At 40.9% G+C, this 22,602-nt stretch overlaps 1 protein-coding gene across 4 annotated transcripts in view; it reads left to right on the forward strand.

The window, feature by feature from the left end:
• The window catches only part of DENND1A (DENN domain containing 1A), a 231,116-nt gene that overhangs the window by 205,684 nt on the left and 2,830 nt on the right, over positions 1–22,602 (forward strand). Inside the window, exons 20-22 of one of the 4 annotated variants that reach the window (XM_080402471.1) lie at positions 5,038–5,097; positions 9,619–9,707; positions 22,041–22,296. In XM_080402471.1, the coding sequence (XP_080258597.1) occupies positions 5,038–5,097; positions 9,619–9,707; positions 22,041–22,296 (405 nt within the window). Of the gene's footprint in view, positions 1–5,037; positions 5,098–9,618; positions 9,708–19,449; positions 19,579–22,040; positions 22,297–22,602 lie in introns of all 4 variants that reach the window. The other 3 variants (XM_080402472.1, XM_080402474.1, XM_080402473.1) reach the window with 3 other exon arrangements.

The following is a 22,602-nucleotide window of genomic DNA, read 5'->3' on the forward strand; positions in this document are numbered from 1 at the left end:
TTCTTTTCTGTGCTTCACATCACTGATTTAAGCCATACTATTTCCCTATCCATATTTAATGGAGAGAACATGCTGCTGTGAATATGTAGTTTTGTCTTATTGTTCTATTCGGATCTCTTTAGGGTTCAGGAATGTAGTATGTGGTGCAATACATACAAGACCTCAACCTTCTTTCTGGTAACACTTCAGTGGATAAGATAAATTTGAATCTGAGTGTTGGATTTGATTGTGTTGCAAGTACTGAAGTCACAATCTGAGAGTGAAGTTAACACAATACCTATTTAAAAGTCCAAGAGACACAAAAGTTTCTACACTTTTAATCTTTTCCCAAAGCAGCATTTGTATGTGTCTTTATTGTGGAAACAGATAGAATTATTTTTTGATCAGAGATGAAAGCTTAATCATATGTGATATTTAAATCTCAGCTGGAAAAAAAATAATCCAGTGACAGGATAAGGATATGAAAATATTAGCTCCTGCAAAGGGATAGTTTATTGTTACTGCATAGATCTGCTTGTAACCATCACCCAAAGAAAACTGCCTCTGTTTGATCACTGGCATCAGGAATTGTCTGATAGAGAGGCCCTTTGTGTACAAATGCCACCTGTGTGTCCTGCTTTACCAGACCCCTTTCTTCACTCCAGTTTTTGTAGTTACCTCCGCCACAGTGTGTGGTTTAGTATTAACCTCGTCCCCCTTAGGTCTGGGCTGTGGGACCAGTTGGTTTCCTTCAGCTTGGTGCATGGCTATGAAGAACCTGTCTTAGTCCAGCTCTTAGGAGGATTCTGTGACTTCTGCCACTGCCTGCACTACTCTGGGAGCAGATGTAGTTTATGCATGCACTGCTCCTAGATCTAAGCATCCTTGAAAATGAAACTTCAGCATTTGTCTTCCTGCTGGTTCAGAAAGCACTGTTGGGATCTCATTTTAGGAGGGTATTTGGCTGGGTTATAACTCCTCTTCCTCATTAGACCTGCCCCCACCTCCCCACTCCCTGGTCTGTCATAGTATTCCATGCACTACTCTGTGTGCTGACCTGCATATAAACAGAACCCTAATGTACCTCTGGTATGTACACCAAATAACTGCTTCTAGATTTTGCATCAGGCGCATGTCATATATCTGTGAAACTTCTTTTTTCAGATTGTTTTTATGTGGTAGTTTGCTTATTTGCCTGGAAGTCCCATGTTCTTCTCATCCGAGTTTGCATATCAGCTTGAAACTCCTGGCTTATACATAAATATTATAGGGTCTTTTTTTATTTTCACTTACATGGATCTAAGATGATACTTGCACAAAATGTGCCCTAGCATGTGCTTGTTCTGTCCTTGGACAAACTAAAGCATTTGTCTGAAATCTTTCTGTGATTTAGGGAAAGGAAAAAAAACTTCTTCCTTTTCCTGCCTGCCTGCCTTCCTTTTCCAGCTAACTAAAATCTGCATTGCAGAACCTTGACCAAAAATGAGCTGATTGAAACTTGCTGGAGTGTATCAATGCTGCTTCTTGTATAGACTCACCTTGTGTATTACATGTCTTGTCCAGTACCTTGTCATGTGCAGAGAAAAGTGCCAGCTGCTCTGGAGGAGAAACAAGAAACTTCTCAGTAGATAGATGCAGAATTTTAACTGCTGTCTGAAGAAAGCTTCTCAAGACGCTGATGCAACAGATGACAGTGAAAAAGCAGCTATCCATCCTTGCTTTCACTGACATACCTTGTAGTAAGGTCATGATATGAATGATAGTTTGTTTGTTTGTTTTTTAAGGTAGGTACATATATGGACTTAACAGTAAATTGTGGCTGGACCGAATTCCACGTGGAATTCAAGATGTCAATCTATGTGGCATTCATTTGTCATGTAATAACTTCAGTGAGAGAAGAGCAAAGTTCAGTAAATGAAAAGGTAGATTTAGAAGAGCAGCAAGATGGATCAATGCTGATACCAATACAAAGCTTAGTAAAAAGGAGGAAAATGCTGGGAAGAAATGAGTGCAGGTATGACATAACACTTGAGCTTATGGTCTTAGATTGTGTTTTAAAAAATCTATCTGAATCACAAATAATTAAGTAAATAAATGTTTTTAAAAAAATCTGTGCCACATCACCATGCTCAAATAAAATGGAAGCTGAGGTAACTTCAGTAAGTGTAGATAACTCACGCATATATAACATTAACCTTGAGAAATTCTGTCGTAGTGTATTCCTTGGTCTTGAAGTTGAGTAATTCAATGAGAATCACAGCTTATATTAAAGAAGAGAGTTTTTGACCCTCTTAAAATGGGAGAAAAATTGAAAGCAGCACAGGCTTATGCTTATCACTCAGAGACCAGAAAGGAAAAAAAAAAAAAGAAAAAAAAATAGTTTTGAGTTCTAGACAAGATCATGATATTTTAAGGTCTGACTTGTAATTGTTGGTCAATTAGGACTAACAGGAGTAAAAGATCAGTGCTGCTTGTGGTTTGGCCACAGGCAAGGAGTATGCAATGACATAGTAGTTGTCCTCCACATTGTACCAGAACATCTAATGCTTTTGCTCTTTTCTGTACTCTGACTTGTGTATGGATATTTTTCAGTTCACATTAGTAAGTCAGCTGAAAAGGGTACCAATACTGGTGACTTCTAACACAAAGCGTAGATTTCAGTTACCCCCAAATATTTAAAACTCGATTTTATTGTCATGGTCTAGTCAGTGATGTGGCAGATAATTAACAAATCCTGTCACACATTTTCTGAGAAAATATTTTTTCTCTATGGAGTACTTGGGTGGGCAAGTACAGTTCAGTTTTACATGTCCTTGCAGTGACTATAATCAATGTATTGACCATCTCACTGGGAGGTAATCCTCAGCCACTGTGTTGTCTGTCTGTCTTGCTCTCTGAGGGGCGTGCCTTTGTCACACATTTTGCAGAAGCTTTAGTAATCCTGCCACTGGTTCATCAGCTAATACTGCTGATGCTACGGTTGTGCAGCGTTTCCTCAAAAATCATCCTGGCTTTTGCTATAGAAAGGAAAAAGTGATTCGCAAAATCCAGGACAACACTGCTAGCCATGGCTTTAGGAAAATACTTAAATTTCCCACCTAATTAACCTACTTGAGAATTTTCTAACGTAGGAATGTTCACAATTTCTAGGTAAGTAAAAGAGGAAAAATAACAAAGGGAAATATATATGAAGAAGGCATAAAAAAATTTGAAAAAAGAAATGAGTAATAATTGTGTCTTGTTTTTCTGCTTCATCAAATACTTTGCCTAAGTTGCTAGGTAGTGATTGAATGTCTTTTAAGTAACTGGAAAAGTATAAAGTTTGGATTTTTCGGTTGTTCCATTATGCTTCTGAAACATAATGGAAAATAAGTATGCTATGTTACATGACAGAAGTTAAATATATTGTAAGATTGTGCTCTGAGCCTGAGCAGGGAAGATGGGAAGATACATGGCAGCATAACTCAGCTTCCCGGACTGAAGTGATAATGTAAGGTACAGAGGAGAAACAGGACAGTGGGGCTAACAGCAGCCACCTCAGCTCACCACTCTGTCATTTCTCTTTGTTCTCTTTGTTTTCATACTCGCTTTCTTGGAAAATACAGAGGGAAGCTATCAGATGGAATAATTCTGGCCTCAGCTCTCCATCCCAAGTGTTCTGGTTTGGTTTTTTTTCCTCACCCACCCCAAAAAGTTGAGCCAAGTACATATGTGCGGTCTGGCGCTCCTTTATTGACAACTCAAGGAAGGAGAAATGAACCCATGGATGCAAATGGGAAATTTGAAAAAAAAGTCTGAAGAGGTACAAGAGGAGAACGAATATAGTGTGAAGAAGGGGCGGCTGGACTTGTACTATTGCACAGTGTGAGGGTAGCTGAGGGGGAATGTCTGTCATTCTAGAATAAAGGCTACACTAATAAGTTAAGAACAGCTGAGACACAAATCTGGAATCTTTTCTGGAGAGAAATACAGTAATCTGCATAAGCCTTCTTTTTCTGTCTGAAGAAGCTGACTCCCACTGCCAGTTCCTGTGCCTTCTCGCTGTGGCTGGCAGGTGTTTGTGGAAGGCACCGTGGGCAGTGATGCAGTCGTTGCCTGGTCGAGCAGGCGTTCAAAGTCATTCACATGTGCTCCTCACGGAGGGCTCTGCTCGTCTCTTGAGGTGCTAATACGTGTACACAAGCTGCCACAGAAAGGGCATTAACTGTGATCTTGTTCTCAGCACCGAAGTTGTACTTTAGGATGGTTTTACTTGCAACCTCATTCATTTCAGTGGATTCCTTGTCTAGCAGACTGTACCTTAAGATGCCGTCTGTGTGAGGAGAGTCGTGCTGCTGGCTCAGCCAAAAGCAACTGGGGTGGAATAGCTCCAGTGCTGTTACAAAGCAATGAGTTGGCCCGCTGCTAATTTAAAAAAATGAGACACCAAAATAAGCATCTTAATGCACTGTTCCATCTTCAGCATGTTGGTCACGGAGCTTTTAGTTTTCTTTACAATGACACTTTGCTCTAGGCATTTAAACCTTGGTCCAGTACAGTATCTAAACATGTGCTCACCTTTAAGTGTATGAAGAGTTTTTTCCCATGCTCTTAAATGTCTTTGGTTTAAGGCCTTTACTGTAAGTTTTCACAAGCACTAAAATCACTCTTGAGATTTTAGTGAAAGCTTTTTTGAATGTCCTGCTTTGCGGGATTCCTTCAGTTTGCATAAATCTTGTCCAGATCACTTAGACCTAGAGGTCCAAGAATTTGTCTTGAGCATCTTTGTTTTCCCAATAAGTTTTGGGTGATCTGGTCTGGAGGGCTGATCCTGCTACCTTTTGCTTTAACATAAGCAATGTTAAGCCTACAGCAGCAGGCACATACTGGTTTCTTTCCTGTTGTGGCACTTTGTAGATCATGAGATTTGTCGCTGTTTTGGGGGGGTGGAAAGCATTTTGTGAGGTGAGTATGAAGTTAAGGTAAATCACATGTTATCATCCACTCATACTGCTTTTGCCACAAAATCAGAAGTGTTTTCATGTAGGTGACTTTAATTTAGTTTCCACTTTGATACAGCAGCAAAGACTCCGTCCGCCCCGGCCACCACCTCCAAAGATACAGCGTTCATCTAGGCCTGTGAGTAGTTGGTAGTTTTGTTTCACTGCCACAGCTTAACACTGCCTGAATTACGCTCTTGGTAGCATTACTAAACCTTGGTAGTTTGGATTGTCAAACTTTGCAAAAAAGCAATGTGTGAATTATGCTCCTAAACACCCTTCTTCTCTGCTGCGGCACAGCCCTGGGACCTGCATTTATCCTGCTTTTCTTTGACGAGTTCTCAGCTTTCAGTCAGTTCTGCAGGTAACTGATGCTGCTGTTGCAACGTTTGTTTTCACTTTTGCAGTGATTAATTCTTAAACAGAAAGTCTTGCTAGGCTGGCATAAGTTTTTAGCCAGTGAGCTTTTGAAGACTTGCACTAAACTCAAATATGAAAGGAAGCAGAAGTCTGAAAAGGAAGTATTTATTCTCTGCAAGTTATGCTTTAAATTAATTTGAGACACTTAATTTTTCTCCATGGAATAGATGAGTTTATACACATGAAGGCGGCAAAGTCTGTATTTGGGCAGTAGAACATTAGTACAACATTATGGATGGTATACATATATATTTTAATTTAAAATGCAAGCTGGGACTCTACGTAATTACATAGTATAAAAAATGTGGGCACAGCAGGCTGGCCAGGGGCAGTGACTCTTCCACAGAAGAACAGCACAGAAATCATTCTCGGGCAATACCTGTAACTGTATTAGGCAGTGATACCTTATCTTGGCAGTTTTTCAGTCAAAACATGAACTGTAGGAAATTGTTACATATTAAATATGACAGATGGCTTTAAAATTGGAGACTGTGCAGGATCTGCACCAGTGATAATTTTTTTTTAATTTATTTAATTTTTTAGTAGTAGCTGTTTAGAAGGGGTGTTGTTTTTCTCGACAGCATTGGAAGGTACTTATTTATTCAGGACTTTTGCTTTATGAATATAATTTCCCCCAAAAGGTAAATACATCTTCCTCCTTGCTTCCTTATACATGTACATGCATAAGAAAGAGAGAAATGCAAGTTTTCAAATCTAATCTTGCTAAAACTTGTTAAAAATACGTTTCAGATGAGCAGGCAGCTGGTTAACAAGTGCACTTGGGTGTGTGTTAACTTTTGATCTTTGGTGCATGTTCCTATGTTATGTTTCAATAGCATGTCTCTTTTCCTCCCTCTTCCTAACTCTGGGTGTTTAGCTTAACAGTCATTTTTACGGATTCTTGCTTTGGAGATTTGTGTTTTCTGCGTTTAAAAGGTAGCATTGAGTATGCTTGTGTGTGTTCTCTTAAATGTAATGCATATGGGAGACCCTCCCAGACATGTTACACTAGGCACAGACGTTCGTGGTGCTGTGGGGTTCCCGTCGTGCTTCACAGCCCTCTTGGGCTGTGTGCGGCAGGTGTATGAGGGCACCTGGCGATTCCTCTGAACAAAAGTTGCTGTACAGTATTGCTCAGATTGAGCAATGTATTACATCAAAGTCTTGCTAAGAGTGTTTAATCTCTCAGCTGTGGTGCATTAACAGTCCTCACTATAATGTGTTTGTGTCAACTGTCTTTGCTCCCAATGTGATTGATAAGAGGTTGGAACTGTAAGAGTAAAAGCTCCTGTTGCATTCATCTAGCTGTGTCAATAAGTGGAACAGAAATGCTTCATTCATCAAGAGGAAATTCAAGATAAATGTAAATGATTGTAATCACTCCCAAAAATATGCTTGTACCAAATATACATAAATTTGTTGTTGTTCAGAACTGTTATTTGGCTTTTAATAGTTGAAACACATTTTTGTGTGTGTAAATAATACTTTATGCAGGCTGCTTTTTCCCTCTCTCAGTCTTGGCATATATACAGAGGTAGGTATCAGCAAGTAATTTATCCCAGTCTTTTACAGCAAGCACTGAAAGAGGAGACCAGGTCCCTCTGCTCTTCCGACCAAATCTACATAATACCAGAATTCCTGAGAAATACTTACTGTTTCCAGGATAAATCTGTTACGAAGAGGAATCCATGGGTGCTAGTCCTTGCAGCGAGTCATTGCTAATAATAAAAAGAAAAACACAGACCAAATAAAGGTTAAGGAAGCAGAAAAGATATATTCTTTACATTCTGCTGTTTTGGAAATGAGTTGTGGTGGTATTATGAAAGAGAGAGGGTTGTTGCTAATAATTAATAGAGATCTGTTTGGATTAATAGTGGCTGTTTGGAAACTTCCTGCAATTAGAAAAAGTTAAAATATAATAATTACGCATAAAGTTGATGGGGACAGTAATAAGCACATTTAACCCTTCTGTACTGGATGTTTACCTTTTTTCTTTCGGCTGTGTGCTCATCTAATTGGATTTCTTTCATACTTTTGCATTTGATAAGCATTTAACCTTGCCTATTTGGCTACATAAGGCTCAAAATCCAGCAAGGAATTGGCTTGATTCCTGGCTTTTCCCTTCAGTCCCCCATGAACAATGCTCTGAATCCTACTTAGCATGTCACCCTGCACTTTACTGGTCTGGTGGCCCCCTGGAGCCATCCAAAACTCTCATCTCTCTCCCTCATCACCATCAGTCCCCCAGGGTACCACCCAAAAGGTGAAAGTGTTCCCAGCATGATGACAAGCCAGCTTTACACATCATCTTCCAGCTCAGATTTAATTAAACAGGTTTCTTTCTTCCTCTCTTTTTCTCTTTCTCATTCTCGCTCTCTTCTCCCCCCCAGTTCCTCTTGCTTCTCTCCCCCCTCTCTTGCATGCACTTGCTCTCTCTTGGTCTCTCTCTCTCTCTGTTTTATCAACCCTAATGAAGCAGTATTCTTCATCGATCCTGCTGATTGCCAGCCCATTCCTTTTGTTTGTTGGCACCGAGCCATTCAGCCGCACTCTGACAGCTCAGCTCGTCTAATTAGCTCTGTTGTTCTTTTCCCCATGTTTCACCACGTTGCAAGTTCAGTTGAAGTTGCCACAAACTTAATCCTTACATTCCTGCCATAAATTCACATTCTTAAGCCGTCTTTATTGTAGAGAGGAGAAGCCTTGTATGGGGACTGATCTTCAAGACCTTAACATCTGACCTTTTTATAAGCTGTTTTTCCTAAGAAATAGTGGCAATACAGCTCCAGATTTCTTTATCATATCTGCTGTATATCATTTCCTTTGAAATGAAAATACAATACAATAATCCCACCACTGTCTTCTGCATACTGTTGTGTAGTGCAGAAACACTACATGCAAATTTTCCTGGCAAGAAAATTTGATGTTTATATGGCTGGGGTGGGGGAAGCCAGGAAGCGCCCCCCTCCCCAAATAATAAACAAATCCAAAATACCCAACAAAAACCTGCAGAGGTGGGGGAAAATCTGCACCTATTCTAGCATTGTGAACAAATTCATTAGCCATCCAAAGAGTGCTCAGATTGTAGGCTGCTGACAGCTTCCTTCGTATTGTGACTAGCACCAGAGCCCAAGCGCAGGGAGGTCAGAAGTTGAGCTGTGTTCCAAACTTTGAGAGCCGTGGGGATTTCTGTTGAAACTAGCACTCAGCTAAGCCAACAAACCAGAGTGTTTCAGGTAAGGTAGTACCTTCCTGACAAAAAATGGAAGCTTGTTTCTACAGCCTGACCCTGATGCTGCGAATGCTCATTCCCACAATTAACTCCAAGGGCTAAGTTCATCAGCAGGATTACGTGCTGCTATAGGTAGGCACATGCATAAACTTTGCCTATATAGTGATCACAAGTGCTTATTCCTTTCCTGGAAGTAAAGCTTGTTTGCTTGTGGAGTTAAGTAAATTAAGCTTGATTTCTGAAAGTGATAGATAGGTTATTTAAGATTGGATTGGCAGCAACATCATCAAAAAGCTTTGAATTTTATTACAGACAACAAAAGATAAACTAATGTAACACTAGAGGTGATGATGATAATCTATCTGGCAAGGGTTTCTGTTCAACTGCTGAAAGGAAGCAAACCTTTAATGAAAAATGAACTATGTTTTTCATGTTCTAACATTTATTCTAAGTACAAATGTTTCAGTGCTCCCTTACACAGAAGTCTTCACTTGAGAAGTTGGGTTCCTATGAAAAAGTGGACAAAAGGATCATGATTTCAGGGCTGAACTCCACTTTCCAATATAATGTACAGCACCACACAGGATTTTCCAGTTTTACTCTATCAAGTGAACTGTATAAGGGGAAGCTCACATTTAGGGAATCTTTTGTCAGATACTTAGCCTGTAGCAAAAAGAACAGTGGATCAAAGTTTTGTTGCTTTGCTAATAGCTAACAGTGACAAGCATATGTTACATTTGCTATTCAAAAAATAGGGGTTGGGGGGGTTATGGGGGTTGTCCTTAAATAATTTGTGGGTCCCTGTAGTTTATATTCATCTTTTCTATTCATTTGTATATCTATATTCATTTGTAGCATTGTTGTGGCACAAATAAAGACGTTGAAAGGCAATTCTGAACAGAAGATACCTTTAAGATTGCAGTAGTTATGCCTATTTTTGTATTTATGTCTGTAGTTTGATCAACTTGAAGTATTTGATGAAATGTTTTCTCTGTGTGTATGTAATAGGTTCGCCCACCAAGACCTCACATTGTTAAGAGACCCAAGAGCAATATTGCTGTGGAAGGACGAAGGACTTCAGTTTCTAGTCCAGAACAGTAAGTGCATTGCTGCTCTGCTTCTCTCTAGTTGCATCAACAAACAGTGCATCCAGAGCTGGAACTGGGCAAAGGAGAAATAAAAATACTAGAGATCAAAGTAATTTTTAACTGACAAAAAATTCATTTTTTAATTATTGGAACATTTTAGAGGAAGTGTGAAAAAGCAAGAAACCAAAGTTTACTTATTTGGAAAATTCTGGTTTGCCAAGTTAGGCATAATCTGATCGGCCTGTTTAGTGAAAGTTTTCACATTTCGGAGGTTTGTTGATTTCTTTGGGGTTTTTTTGTTTTGAACTATGCTTTAAATGAAATTGTTAGCCACATCCCTGCAAATCCACTGTTCTTGCTAGGCTTTACCTGGAAGATAGGGAATTGTTTGTTTTATAGTGGTGGCAGTAAGGCTTGTGTCTCATGCTTGAGAGTCCTATTAACAGAAGGTCTGTAATGAGCTCTATAGCGAAGGCTTGTAGAGCTTAACTGTCTTGCACAGTACTAGCAAATTTATCATCTCTTTGGATTTGACTGTGAAGTAAACAAGGGTGATGCTCCAGGTAAGTTGTACTGTTGTAGCCTACTGCTTGTGCATAAAATATGTTGGTTTCCAACATCTGTCAGGTTCATGTGAACAGAATAGTCTGTTTCAGGTAGTTCCATGGATGTCGCATATTAAAGTATTTTTTAGAAAGAAAGACAATACTGTGTATTGTTGCAGATATTCTTAACATGTTGCCATAGTTGACTTAACAATAGGTCATCAAGTGAAAACCTAAGAAGAGAATAGATATATTGAACCTTACCAACATAGCCCAAAAGACACTGTTGTGTATGACAAATATACGTGTAGGCTGCATCCGCATGTATTTTGGATTTAACATTATGCGGATTCTTCTCTGTTGAAGTGTAGCTACTTCAGCTGTTCAGGAGTACAGAAGATTCAACAGCACTAAGTTCTGGTTGGGTGCAGAGGGTGGTATTAGCTATACTGGTCAAGGGTCTGAATAAGCAAGGTTCATCCTCTCAGTTTGGAATTTGGGAAGCTTAAGAACTGTGTGTTCGGAGCAGTTGATCTTGGAAGAAGGTGGTGTGAAACATGTGGCTAGAGAAGAGGCAGACCTGCTTGTTACTCCCGAGGAAACTTCTGAGCAGTGAGTAAGAACAGCAGGCAGCAGAGCCAGTGTACGTCTTCTGAGTCATGTGGCAAGATTAAACTGGTGCTCTCCAGATGTGAAGCATCTTTGATTCTGTCCTTCAACAGTGAGTAGAGTGGCATTTTCCAAATGTCCAGTCTCATGGCAGTGCAGCCTTAGCATGGGCAGGCACACTGGAACAGCTCCCAGACTACAAGCAAAAGATTCAGTGGCTGCAAGATGGTTGCACTGATCTAATCTGTCACAGATTTCCTTGTAACTCATCCCTACTTGCAGCACGAAGTAATTGCTTATATCGTAGCCACTTTGTGTTATTTGTTTATGTACCAGCCTGTGGTGGCTTTACTGTCAGTAAAGCAAAGCGCTTTGGCTGGTGGCCAAGATTACAGGGTATTTGTTGTATCTGAAGATACTAAAATCCCATTAAAAGAAAAATTGGTTGCCTTCCTTAAGCAAATCTTTTTTCCGTCACCACCGTTTATGAAGGAAAAAGAGGTGGAGGTTGAGCTGCCTCACCCCGTCCCCCCAAAGTTAAGTGTGTGGCTAGCTTTTTCCCAGCCGCTCTAGGATGGGGAGATATTCTGCCTTTTAGCTAAAATGAATGGTCACTTTTAAATTCGACAGCTTTATCTATTCTGTAGTGGAATTTGGTTGCCCTCTTGTGGAGCAGATTGTGAATCCTGCAAAGGGGCTTGTGCTGGTACAGGGTGGTAGCTGTCCCTGCACAATTACAGGAATTTTTAAAATAAAAGTTTTCTCTTAATATTTAATATGATGACTCACTGCATGTAGGTGAAGGATAACTGAGTCAATTTAACCGTTGTGTGTGTTGCATATGAAGGATTTTGCATGTTTGGATTCAAAAGCTGCTTGACATTCCGATGTGGCTTATTGCTAACATGTATTTTCAATTCCTGCCAGTATCAGACCAGAAATAAACATAAACATGAATGATAAAAATTACAAATATTATTTTACTTGGGTTTAACTTACTGCTGTTAATTTTAGCAAGCCTGTACAGTTTAGCTGCTTTCACAGACTAAGAGAGGTTTTTTTGTGAAAAATATTTACAATAATCTACAAAAGATAATGAGGATGCTTTGTAGTTATAAACTGACTTATTTTTCTTCATGAGAGTTTTACTGGTGGATTTTTCCATCTTTAAATGTGGAAGAAAACCAGGTAATATTGCTAATACCACTGACACTTGCTTTATGGTACCAGTTGTGGTCTCTCCCTGATGTTTCACAGCTTCAGTATTTTATCCAGTTCAAATGCAGTGTTGCAGCAGGATCGGATGTATTTTCATTCTTTCTTGTCTTCAGCTTCAGGTGGCAAAAAAAACTTAGACATAACTACTTCCAGATGGTTAATTGCAGAATATTGCACTCAACTAGATCTCCTGTAAGGTGTCTAGTTAGAGTGTTTTAATAAAAAGTTGGGGCGGTAGGGGAGTCAGGGCACACGACGTGCAACGATGATGAGACTGACACAACAGTTGTGATTTCAGAAGTACAAGTGGAGGAGATATCTAACCTTTACTTAAAGCTCAAAGAAATTACCTCAGAAATAACTTCAGGTGAATGCCTTTGAAACAGGTAATGACTCTGTAATCCTGACCTTTTTCCATGCTGTTTATCTCAAAATGACATTTTGAGTAAAGGGAAAATATTTTTAAAAATATTAATTAAAGGTAGGATTTTTGTGACATTTTTCACAAACTTTCTTTTTTCTGTCCCAGTAGAAATCATCTTCCCATATTGTTCTAAAATGAAAACATAAAACCAGGTGTTCTCTCTGTAAAAAAATCACATTGTTTTCTCTTTCTTGAATAATACTAAAATGAATGAGAGCACCACAATGTGTATTTTCACTGGTGTTACTTGGTAGCATTGGAGTACACTTATTGCAGCTCAGAGGAGGTTCCATGAAAATAGCAGCAGTGTGGAGAGGGTGCTTCTCTTAAACTAAACTTCACCTAATTAGCTTAATTGCACTGGTTCCAAAACTAATTATTAGTCAGTTACTTTTTTCAGGTACTCGTGTGTGGGATAGGTTTGTGAGGAGCAGCTTTGGTTCAATGAGAAGTTTCTTTTTATATTTAAAACTAACACTAACTTTTTGGCCTTGAAGTGACTACATGAAGGCTTCAGAGGTGTTTCCCAGCATCTCTGACTTCTTAGTTCAGACTGTGACTTTTGCATCCTCCTTCCATCTGGTGGAGGCAGGATGCTGAGGGCAGGGTGCCACCACCCGCTCCGCAAGCCGGACACCATGAACTCATTTCTCAGGGGAGCCTCTTGCATTTCTAATGTTGCGTGTCGTCTCTGAAAAGTAAACCACTATCTAGGCACCCTCTCAGTTGTTACATTTATTAATGTATTTCTTATGTTAATAGGAAATTTGCATGTTGAGTTACATGAGTTAATTTGTTTAATATATATAAAAGAAAAGCATTGTTTTGGGGGTATATGTGCTCATTTTCTAATCAGTCTTCAATTAGAACACAGGAGGCTGGGAGCAGTGACTTCAGAGAACACTGACAATATTGCTAATGTCTGTTGTTAAACCATTATATTTAGAAGAGCTGGTGAAAGAACTATTGTTTTCCCCTCTCAACATTTTCAATGATTTTTTTTCTATTTCAATAGAAAGGGGGTTTTGTTTTTACAATTTTTTTGATAATTCAAAGTTTGTGATGTTTATGATTCTTAAAAAATTTTCACTAAATCCAAAATGTGTAATTTTAAAAAAAAAAATAGCTGTAAAGTAACAAGAAGAATTTGTAGGTGAGAGCTCAGAAAATGCTGGATTACCACCTGGGGCAATCCTGACACATGGGACGTGCCTTCTTAAACACAAATTAGTTGTTCACAGCAATAAGATGTTGCATTTTTAACAGATAGGCAGGTTTTTTGAGAGCTCTCTTTTACACCACAGCAAGATTTCCTATTAAATATAGAATAGGCTTCCAGAGTGCTCTAGGATCTGTCTTCTGTAAGTACCGACTAGCTGGCTTCCAGGGCATGCAGAGTGGGAGGAAATTAAAATAGGAAATCAGAGGGTCAGGCTCACAATTAACAGCATGTCAAAAGGCTCTTGGGCTGGCTAAACCCATGTCAGTGCTGCAGCGGTTCATTATGGCTTTCCAGAAGTCGTGTAGGACTTAGCAGAGAAGCTAATGGCTTTCCCGTATACTCTATGAATGAAAATAGACTGCAGCGCAGTAGTGGGTTATTACACTGAATTTGGTGTGAAGTCAGCGTGATGGCTGTGTTGAATGATACAGGCTCATAAAGCACATTAAATTCCAGTTGTTGTAACCAGGCTCTCCGAGCTCTGCCCACAGCAGTTGTGTACGGTAAAGGTTTTCCGTGGCATCACTGCAAGCCAGGATCTCCTTCGGAAGAAAGCTGAGCCAGCAAGTACCGGTGCGGACAGGGCTGGCTGAACCAGGGCGAACATGGCAGGAGCTGGCTGGAGCAGGCGATGCTGCTGTGCGGTGGCTCCCCTGCCCCGGGGAGGCTGCAGCAGGGGAGGGTAGGCAGGACGAAGGTGGCACCGAGGAGGCAGGTGCCCAGCAAGGGGGACAGCAGATGGGTACCAAAGGTGCAGAGCCGTTGGGTTTTGCTGCAGGCCATGCCAAGCGAGGCGCGTAGCACGAGGCAGGCAGGGCTGCTCTTCGGGAGCTCCGTCCTTCCTGGCTTGCCCGCCTCACCGGTGTGATGGTTTAAAAGAAACTTTAATTTTTGGGGCCTATTTCTGCTGTCTGCTTTGGAGTGAACCTGTCGAACGCATGCAGCTTGCCTTTGTAAAGGGATGTGATAGCTGCAGGGGAAATCGGCGAATAGATCCTTAGGACTGAGTAATAGGACAAAAATGTGAAATGACTTCTCGGAATCCTGCATCTAGAACTGTCGGAGAAGGCAGAGGTGTCATCCAGCTTGTTCCCACTTTGAACTCTTTGTTAATATTTCTGACTCCCTGGAAAATCTGTAAAAAGTTCATAAAAACTATAGTACAATTAATTACCTGCCTTTACTGGGTGTAGTGATCACAAGCTGTTGTTTCTGTTATCTGGTTGGATGACTTCAGATATGATTTTTTTTCTTGTTTTAATTTAAAATATCCTTTATGCTAATGTTTTTGTTTTTCTGGAAATATTCTGCTCCTGTGAACATTCACAGTATACTAAAGTGAAACTTTAAAAATCAAACAGATATTTTAATATTTTTGTTAGCTCAGGCTTGGGTGTACTGAGTATTCAGAACGCACAGGAAGGAATTCCAGTGATAGGTCTGTGCTTTGTTCGGATGCAGTAGTTACCAGGTAATCCCCACAGTCCCAAGGATCCGATTTCATACTGCCAAGAAAAAGCCCAGGAGTCCAAATCCCTCATTCTCTTTATTTTACTGTCTAAGAGGGACAAATTCCTTATTCCCTAAGGCTGCTGTATAGCTATTCTTTAAAAAAAAAATAATTTTTTTTTAAAAGAAAGAAAGAAAGAAAATTGGAAAGTCCCTTTTAGGAGAATAATGGCAAGTCCCTACAACCCCTTTGTACCATAATCTCTGTAATCTGGAAAAAGTAACACAGTTCACAAAATACACAAATTTAATTTTCCCCTAACCAAAATATCTTTTAAAATTATTACAGAATTCTCCTTATTAATTCCCATATCCTGCAGTCACATTTTCTGTATATATTTTTTCTATCTCAAGTACATTTAGGTGTCAATTAAATTTGAAATATCTACATTTGTCAGCATTTCATTTTTGGCCAGTGTGATGTGCTGCTGATTTGTCCATGCATCCTGACACATGAAAAAAGCTCCTGAGATGCAGATCTTCCTCATTAAAAAAGAAACCCACACTATCATAATGGTACGCAGAGCCATGGAGCGCATCCCCAGCTTTATTGCACTGTGTTTCTGACATGATATTTAAAAAGGAACAGCCACGGCTGTCAGTACTGTCATATGCTAGTGCTAACCGAAGACATGTTAAACTAAACATTAGAAAGAGATCAGCAAGTCATCTGCATGGTAACTCAGCTAAGAGATTAGGTAGGCAGGAGCTGGTGCAGTCATGTGGAGATGATGAGGGTTGTAGCTGTGACGGACACATCCTTTTTTCCCTCTAAGACTGCAGCAGTGCCTGCCTTGTAGCCGGGCTTGCTGTGACCTGCCTTTTCAGAGACAGCTCTTTGTGTATGAAATCCTAGCAAGTGGTGGGTGGCAGACTGCAGGAGAGTTGCCGAATTGGGTTAATGAGGGAATAGGCACTTTTTTTGGATTCCACTGCCTCAAGCTAATAAAAAATTTAAACTTGGACAATTTTAGATTGTTCATCCCTTACCTTGGACCAGCACAGCTTGCAGAGCACACCAGCAGTGAAACTCGAGCGGTTTCTTTTTTCTAATTATGAAATCCCGCTTTCATTTAAGGACTCTTGCAACAGCAACAAAACCGGTGCATATTAACTTGCTATATATTTAATCTTATTTGCACCGAGCTGCACTAAAGTGCAATTGATGATCTAACCAACAAGATCCTATCTTATTTCTTCATAATTTGTTCCCGGTTTCCTTAATATGTGCACACAGACACAACACGTTTGAATTTAGCATAGTCTGAAGGCAAACAAAAGGTATCGGAGGCAGTGCCGTAAGGGCAACTGTACCAGTACATCTGTTATGTGCAGTTACCAAACATTCAGTGTATCGGCAAGATATGTGGAAATTCAATATCACTTTTTATTTCTGGAAATAATTTTAGATGTTCTGGACTCATGTTAAAAGGTAATTTACTCTCCTTAAAAGAAAAAGACGTGTGTGTAAGTTCAAAACAAATATATTTAAACTGTTTATGATTTCTGATTTATTTTAGGTGGAGCCTTTTGTTAATGTAAATTGAAATTTCGGGGTAACAATCACTTTAAAAAAAAAAAAAGAAAAAAAAATTATAGCAAATTTTTCCTAATGCAGTGGCACCACCTCACTTTCCCTGGATGCCTATTATAGCAGAAGAGAGGAAAAGAACAGCTATGCAACAGCTTTAATTGGAGCACCACAGACTATGATTTAATGTTATCAGATGCATCCACTGCCACCACTATTTTAGACTTCTTATTAATGAGCTCTGACCTAATTGTGAATAAACATTTATTCACTGTGGCAGCTTGGGCCCTCTTGAGCTGTTGGTTGCAGTGTCCAACTTCTGGTTTTCCGACCTAATCTTTTAGACCAATTTTCATAAACTTTATTATATAGTTACTTAGTGAATGAAGCAAAAGAAATAAGGGAGTGAAGGCTGATTATGAATTCAAGTGCCACTAAAGGCAGTTTATTAGTACATCTGTACTATAAAGGCAACAAGCCAAATTCTTTCTTATTCTACCCATGTTTTTGGTCCTGTTGTGATTTCAGCATATCCTCATTTTATCTATAACACACATAGCGGTGTGACACACTTGCATTGCTCTACAATGTTGACAGGATTGGGACCTATCCTTTGTTCCACATGATGAGGCTAATTCTGCTTACACCAAAATGAATTTTATTCTGGACCTCAGTAGCAGCAAAATTAGGCTTCCATCTCAGTGGTGTATTGCTTTGTGTCCTTCACAATGTGCATTTTGATTCGCTACAATAACGAGGATATTATCAGGGATATGTGGTTGGTAAAATGAAGATGTTTGGGAAAAGATCTCATCCAGATGGCTAGAAACAATATTTGCTTTTATGATCCTGGTGATCTCTTTCCCATTATTCTAGTGATGTTGGGAAGAAGAGAAGGGACCTGTAAATGATGCTGGCTAGCAACATCCACCATGTTCATCAGCCTGTTGTTTGGTCCAGGAGACATATAAAGGTGGTTTATAGTGCTGTTGAAAAGAGGTTTTCTTGGGGTGTTTTTTCATTTCCATTCATGCACACTTGGATATGCCAGGATGCAACTGAAATGGGGAGAATAAATAAGAGATGATACATAACACATAAAATTTCATTATAAGTGCATATACTTTTGGTGGCTCTACACAATGTTGTCCTTGAGGTTTAGTAGATTGAAAAGCACTGGGCTGTGGTGTAGAGGCCTCTGATTAGTAGTGGTAAACATTGATGTGCTTTTACTGCTCTCAGTTACTTGTGAAGCATTTATCTTAACATTTTTGTGAGAATATATTTTCTGTAAGCTGTTTTGCCATCCAGAGCTTTAGTGTTTCAGAAAGAAATTAATAGTGGCCCCTGCTTCATACTTGACTAAATATTAGGATGTCTTAGCATTGCAAATTAGGCAGTATTTGAGGCACAATAAATTTCTTTGTACTCTTCAACCTGTTAGTTCCAGTGTATTTCTGCTTAAACACCCTGCCTCTGTACTCTTTCCTCTCCTACTAAAGCTGATAGTGCATTTAATTGTTTAAAGCAGTGATAGCTGCTTCTGAATTTGCTCCAGTGGAAACAGTGACTCTTAGAAGCGTACTCATTATACAGCCAAGAGTCGTTTACTGAGGTTTTGGTCAAAGTGGAATGAAACAACTGATAGCTACTATAAATAATAGGAGAAAAAAAATACCATGAATTCAGCAAGCTTTAAATATTTTTTTTTATCTGCCAACCAGCGTATGTTTACCTGGACCTGTATAGGCATGCACAGTTAGTTTTACATTCCTAAAAATTTAGGCATTGTCTTCATTAGGTACAAGAGCAAATCCTGGAGACCTGACCTCTGTGTGTGAAGCAAAGGTGACCAATATGTTCTTGTCAAAAATCTGGTGAAATGTTTTTGGTGGTGATTGGGGAGGTTTTTTGTTGTTGTTTTTTGGTTTTGTTTTTGGGTTTTTTTAATTACAGCTAAAGTGTGCTTCCAGAGGCACTTCTGATTTTCAGTAGTTTTCATCTGAAAGGATTTTTGTTCCAGGCTGCTGCTAATGAATTCGTAGTGTGATAGTTACTGTCCTGTATGTAGTAGAAACTAGCTTGAGTGCCTTTTTGCCAGACTTTGCAAGTAGTTAACCACTGAGTAAAGAAACATACACACCTTACTTGATGAACTGTATTTCTTATAAAGCCTTGGACAGTTTTATTTTTGTTCTAGTGTGAAGCAATTACAGATATCAATAACAGATACAAGTCGGAATTGTCAGCCTCAAGTCAGCTTCTCTCATATACCAGACTAATGTCAGTCTAAATATCTGTGAAGCAGAGGTAGAGCTACTATTTGTTAGCCTGTAGTTGGAGCTCAGAGAATCTGAGGGGCAAAGATGTAGTTCTAAAGAACAAAAAGACGCCCAGCTCTCTGGGAAATGTAGTGGGGAGAAGGTGGGTTTCTGCGTTGGCTTCTTTTGCAGTGTGGGTGTGATGGCAGGTCTCTGTGCACTGCCCGACTAGACGGCACCCTAGGCGTTTTTAGACGAGTTGTGTTTTCTGCCTGAAAAACAGAGTTCAGCGTTTACCTGCAGAGCTGTTTGCGGCAGCCATCAGTCACGGTCAGGAGGGGTTTAGAGCCTACAAATCGCTCTGTTTCTCTCCCCCTGGAGCTTTGATTGTGACAATCTGGTAATTTCCTTTTCTCTTCCTGTTTCCCCCAGCCTGGTAAAGCCTATGCGACACTATACAGTCTTCCTCTCTGAGGACTCCTCTGATGATGAATTTCAGCAGGAAGAGGATCCTGTCTCTGGCTTCTCTGAAAACTTTTTCTTCTCTGCTCCTTTTGAATGGTCTATGCTTTATTCTTTCGATGTATTAAGTCAGTCTTTGAACAGTGGTTTTGGCATTGGTCAGGGTGCTTGCTGCTGTACTTGGGATTTTGGAAATGCTCCTGCACTCTGTGTGGCGCCTGATGAATGTTCAGCGTTTCTCCTGCTTGTTTGTTTTGGTATTCAGCGGCATGCAAAAGCCTACTCCTGCATGAAACACTACGCAGCGGTGCACTGCTTATGGTTTTATACCAGTTCGAGCTCTGTGGGATGTGACCCTTCCACTTGCCCTTTGTTCCAGTGTGCTGCCTGTGTTCCTCTCCAAACCTCCCGCCACCCTTCCCTGTGCAGCGCTGGGTGTTCCTCCTGGCATTGTCCTGTGAGCCTTATTCCGGTGCGGTTACCAGCTTTTTGTAGTTTCACTTGCTTGATCCCAGTCTCTGTTCTGTCAGGTACCACATCCTCAGTGACCATGGGGAGCTGCCATGCGGATGTCCCGAAGGGTTCCGACTACAATCTGACCTAAAATTATGCAGGGAAGAGGGAGGAGTTTGTTGGGTTTACTCACTGTGCTACTTGTATCCAACTTTTTCATTTGTAGTGGGTTGTAAATTCCCAAACCTCTGTAAGTCAGTCTTGCCCGGTTTTGGAACAGGGTGCTGAGCAGCTTGGCCACGCTGCCCACAGGGCTCCGCGAGAGCTGCGTGTTCAAGCCTGGCTGCAGCACTCTGGCACCTGCCCGCGGTGCCCGTGTTCGGGAGCGAGCGCAGCCTGTCCGCGCCTGTCCCGTGGCTTTGGGATGAGGGTGACGCTGTGGCGTGGAGCACAGGGCACGCGGTCCCGCTGTGCTGAACCTCTTACCGCGTGTTTGAACATACCGACCCCAGAGGGCAGGTGTGGCTGAGGCCTCATGGAATGTCATCCCACGGGTTTGTTCGTTCCTAGCCTCACCTGCTCGGGGATTTCTAGGAGGAGAAAGGGAGATAAACTAGAATTACAGATAAAACTAGAATTACACTCATTCTTTAATAAATGCAGTTACTGGCTTGACCAGAACCGGTAGGAAGAGGTGCCAGGGTAGTACTGTGAGCCACTGATCAGGAATCTGCCTGCTGCCCGATCCGGGCAGTTTGGGGTGCTGATGCCTGGCTACATCTGAGCAGCTGGAGCCTGATGGGTACAGATGGGTTGGACTAGGCTGGAGAAAGAGGCTGCCAGTTTGAGAGTGGAGGCTCCCCCAGTGCTAAAATCCATTGCGTGATGCAGAAGGCAGGTTCCGAGACCAACAGGGACGTGGCCGCTGGCACTCGGGCGGGGGGAGGCAGAGGTACAGGTGCAGTGGCAAAGAGCCAGAAAAAGGCTCCCACACTTCTGGTTTTGGGATGGAGGAGGCCAGGCCACTGAAATGGTTTGTTTGCAGAATATTTCTGGGGCGGGGGGGGAGGGGGGAGTTGCAGTATGATCTTCTGCTTAGCAAATGAGCACATATTGTGTGAGAGACTGAAGATGTGACCAAGACTTGCAAGATCACCCTCCTCCTAAGGACATGTACCATCAGCTGTCTGCCTTGTCCTTGCATTATTATCTTGTGTTGCTAGCTGAATGCCTGCTATTTATGTGTTGATGAATGAAGTAAGAAAGATGAGTCCTTTATAAATTTGCATGATATAGATGTATTATAATAAAATAAGGAAAGAGGAGGAGGATTCTTCCATCGTGTATGTTTTTGCAGGTCTCAAAAATATTTTCTTTTAATTGAAACCTTGTTTAAATGCCACAGTAAAACTGGCTGCCAGTCAAATGCCAATCACCACAGATATGTGTGGCACCTCTTGTTATTAATTGGATGCGCATTATGCTGCTGTGCTCTGTACACAGAACCAATATGCAAATCTGCTGGTGTTCATTTTTTTGCTGAGGTATGTGCAAGAAAAGCATCCTGCTAACTTGGCCTTGGCTGTAAATGTAAAATAGGTGTCTCCATAATGGATTGTGTTGTTTCTTGATAAGATGACACCAATGTAATCATTGGAACTCTGCACAGTGTTCCCAATTATTGCAGGAAAACACTGAATTATGTTCTGTGCTGAGTTAGCTTGAAGGAAGAGAATGTGAGTGCCTGCAAAACACAGGGTGCTTTGCAGCGTGCTTTGCTGGGGGGGAGGGAGAGCTGGCATCCAGTCATTCCTGCTGCAAGAGGTCCCTTGTCAGCCTGTCTGTTACTGCATGATCGCAGCTTTCCTCTGAGTACTTCCCACTGACGTCTTTTTCCTTTCTGAAAACTCTCGAGTGCCCAGTCATCTTTGTATGTCCTTCTGCCCTTGGTCACATTGCTCACACGCCTGCTGTTCACAAGGCACTGTAAGCTGTATTTCGCCACCCAACAGCTTTTTATAAAGCCATCTAGCTCCTTAGTAAATACTTGCTTAAAAAAAAAATTCCAAAGACAGTCATTTGCAACATGATTTTTGTTTCTCTCCCAGGCCTCAGCCATACCGGGCCCTGAAAGAATCCGATAGCGCTGATGGGGAAGAGGCAGGCAGTCCCGAAAAAACAAAAGAGCTTCTGCCCGCCAGCCCTGTCCTCTCAAGCAAGGCCACAGAAATAAACCTCCTTGAAGACATTTTCCCTAACTTAGAAGTAGAAACACAGCCTCAGCCTCTCAGCCAAGCTAAGAGCCTAGAAGACCTGCGGACTCCCAAGGAGGAGGGAGATCAGCGATGCACGTTCGATTACCAGGTTTGGACTGGGTTTCACGCGTGCTAGGGAGGTTGGCCCAGAACTAGGGCTGGCTGTCTTACGTCCTTCTTTGAAGAACATTTTGATATTATTGGGTAGGTGCATCCATTTTCCAAGCATTTGTTAATGTGTTTCAAAATTAATTTCTGAATTAAGAAATGACTGGAATGGGACTCAGTTGTAAGACAGTAACTTTTTCCACTAAAGCTACAGCTTTTACTTCTAAAGGAGGAAAGATTTGCCCTGTTCCTCAGAATCTGTTATGTCCATTGGCTGTCACACGCAGTTATCTTTGAAGCTGATGCT

Source organism: Falco punctatus (assembly GCF_963210335.1).
Source record: "Falco punctatus genome assembly, chromosome: 9".
In the NCBI taxonomy this organism is placed as follows: domain Eukaryota; kingdom Metazoa; phylum Chordata; class Aves; order Falconiformes; family Falconidae; genus Falco; species Falco punctatus.